General features: G+C 35.3%; 1 protein-coding gene across 1 annotated transcript in view; it reads right to left on the reverse strand.

Annotated features, from left to right (window-relative positions):
• LOC125872466 (probable glycerol-3-phosphate dehydrogenase [NAD(+)] 1, cytosolic) overlaps positions 1-2,136 on the reverse strand; it is a 193,744-nt gene extending 191,608 nt beyond the window's left edge. The window contains exon 1 of the mRNA XM_049553201.1: positions 806-2,136. Coding sequence (XP_049409158.1) covers positions 806-1,469 — 664 coding nt within the window. The 5' untranslated portion in view covers positions 1,470-2,136. The remainder of the gene's footprint in view (positions 1-805) is intronic.
• Positions 2,137-2,358: the final 222 nt, after the last annotated feature.

Here is a 2,358-nt window from a genome sequence, read left to right on the forward strand (position 1 = left end):
TCTGCTTTTGTCTGTGACAAAGATTGAACTCGTGTCATGTGCCTGACCCACACATCACCTGCTGCACTCTTATCACTAGACTAAAATTCTGGAGGTATAAAAGTCAAGAAACTTAACAAAAGGTTATACTAAGCAACTATTATTAAGCATCTGTTCTTTTTTTCCCAAAAGGTATTGCTGAAAGGCAAACTGCTCATAATGCTTGCAGTACTTAGCAAAGTCACTTAAAAGAATCTTTTTATCCCAAATATAAAAAAACATAACAGACATCCCATATTACTCATTCTGCTGCCACATAAGGATGAACAGTTTTTCTTTGACTATTTACAATTATGACCATGACAACTATATTGAAATCTGATGCTGTCTCATGTCCCCTCTATACTGGCTGTGACGTAGAAGTAAATTAACTGAGAAAAATGTTTTCTAACTAAGTTTGATGCAAGCTATAAGTTCAAGTTTTATATCAGAAACAAACGTGTTGAATTCTTTTCAAGTCTCTAAAGATCCATTTATCAAATGCTCCTACGAACAGTCATATATTTCACTAACTCCAATTAAAATATGATCTATCAGGAAGTAGAAGAGGCAAGATTGCCCTCGTTGCAAACAGGAAAAAGAAAAACATTCTTCCATTTAACCATGTCAGCTCCCAAGTATTCAACTTAAAAACCATGATAGAATTGAATCAGCTGCAGTAACTTTCACAACAACAAAGTTATTTACTGAATAAATAACGCAATGGAAATGTAAAGTACAAGTCTGGAAGAATAACTCAACAGTATGGGAAAAAAAAGTCTCTTACTTGCTTTGTTAATCATTTGTGTTGGGGTAACAATGCGCGGTTCAGGCCCTAGCTCAGCCTCTATGCCCTTTGCCAAAGATATAATGACTGGAACAGTAATTCGTTCCTTCCAATACCGACTAATTTCTTGAAATACATCCCTGGTTTCTGTTGATGGCAAACCATTAATGACAATATCAGCATCCCACACAGCCTCCTGCAAATTAGTGACTACTTTTAAAGGGCAAAGTGGCGTGTCAATCATATTCGAACAAAAGCCATCTTTCAAAATCTCATCAGCATGTAGTGTCCTATCACCTAATCTTGCCTCAACATACTTCAAGTATGCACACCGTCTTATCAACCTCCTCAACACATCCTCCCTTGAATTGATCACCTCAAATAAATGCTCTGCAGTAGCTTTATCAACATCTCTTCCAGCTCTCCTCCATATTCTAATCTGCACCTTCTCTCGAAGATTACCATACGCATCCTGCAACATTGCTACAAAAACACTACCCCATGCTCCTGCTCCAACACCCACAATTCTCAATGGATCACCATCTGCTTTACCAAAAATTCGACGCAGCTCATCAACCTTCTCCTCCACAGAAGAACCATTAGTACTTTGAATCAACCCATTCGGGTAAGCATGACTCGTTACTACTTCCTCAGATCCAACCATCTTATTTTCTATCAAATTTCAAACTATTCCCAATACACCAACAACTCAATCTATCAATCAATTGCAAATACACAAACTTAAACTCTTCTCAACCTTTAAAAGCAAAATGCATAAACAAGAAGCTGTAATGTTCCACCAATTTCGTCAATATGAGATTTCACATACAAGATCTAACACTCCTCTGCAATTGGATCAACCCCTAATTTCGTAATTATATCAAAATACACAAAATGAAGAAAAGCATACAGCTTTATACGTGGGTTTTCAAGAAAATGGAGACAACTTTATCAAAATCAAATCTTTGGCACTTATGACCACAATTGTGTGTTACTGAAGCATTCAAGAACTACAACAAAACTAATAAATGGACGATTTTTTTCACATGGGTTTCATCTGAAAACATAGATAATTACAGCTAGATGGATATCAGAGTAAAAAAAGAAGAAAAAAACAACTTTGAAACCTCCGTCACACTTTAGACAACTTTAGGTAAACAACCCCAAAGTTGTTATAGTGGAAAAGAAGGCGGCAATAGGTATTGGGGTTTGAAGTTTGTAGTATATAAATAAATGTTCAACCAAAACCGATCCAGATGAAGAAGCTAGCTAGCTCACGCGTTTCAAGAAATGAGTTGGCAATTTTTTTTTTTGACAAATGTGAAAAATATGGATTTGGAAAGGGGGCAAGTGTGAATGTCAAGGGCATCGCCAACCCAATCCTCTATTTTACTCTCCAAATATAATTTTCTATTTTTTCAGATAACCAATTTTAACTCAATTCTCTATTTTACTCTCTAAAAAAAAAAAAAATCTCTCTCCTCAATGTTATATTATTCTTTCTATTTCATTCTTATTTTCTTATTTCATAATATAAATCTTTTATTTCTTTT

The sequence above is a fragment of the Solanum stenotomum genome, chromosome 1 (genome assembly GCF_019186545.1).
Source record: "Solanum stenotomum isolate F172 chromosome 1, ASM1918654v1, whole genome shotgun sequence".
NCBI lineage: Eukaryota > Viridiplantae > Streptophyta > Magnoliopsida > Solanales > Solanaceae > Solanum > Solanum stenotomum.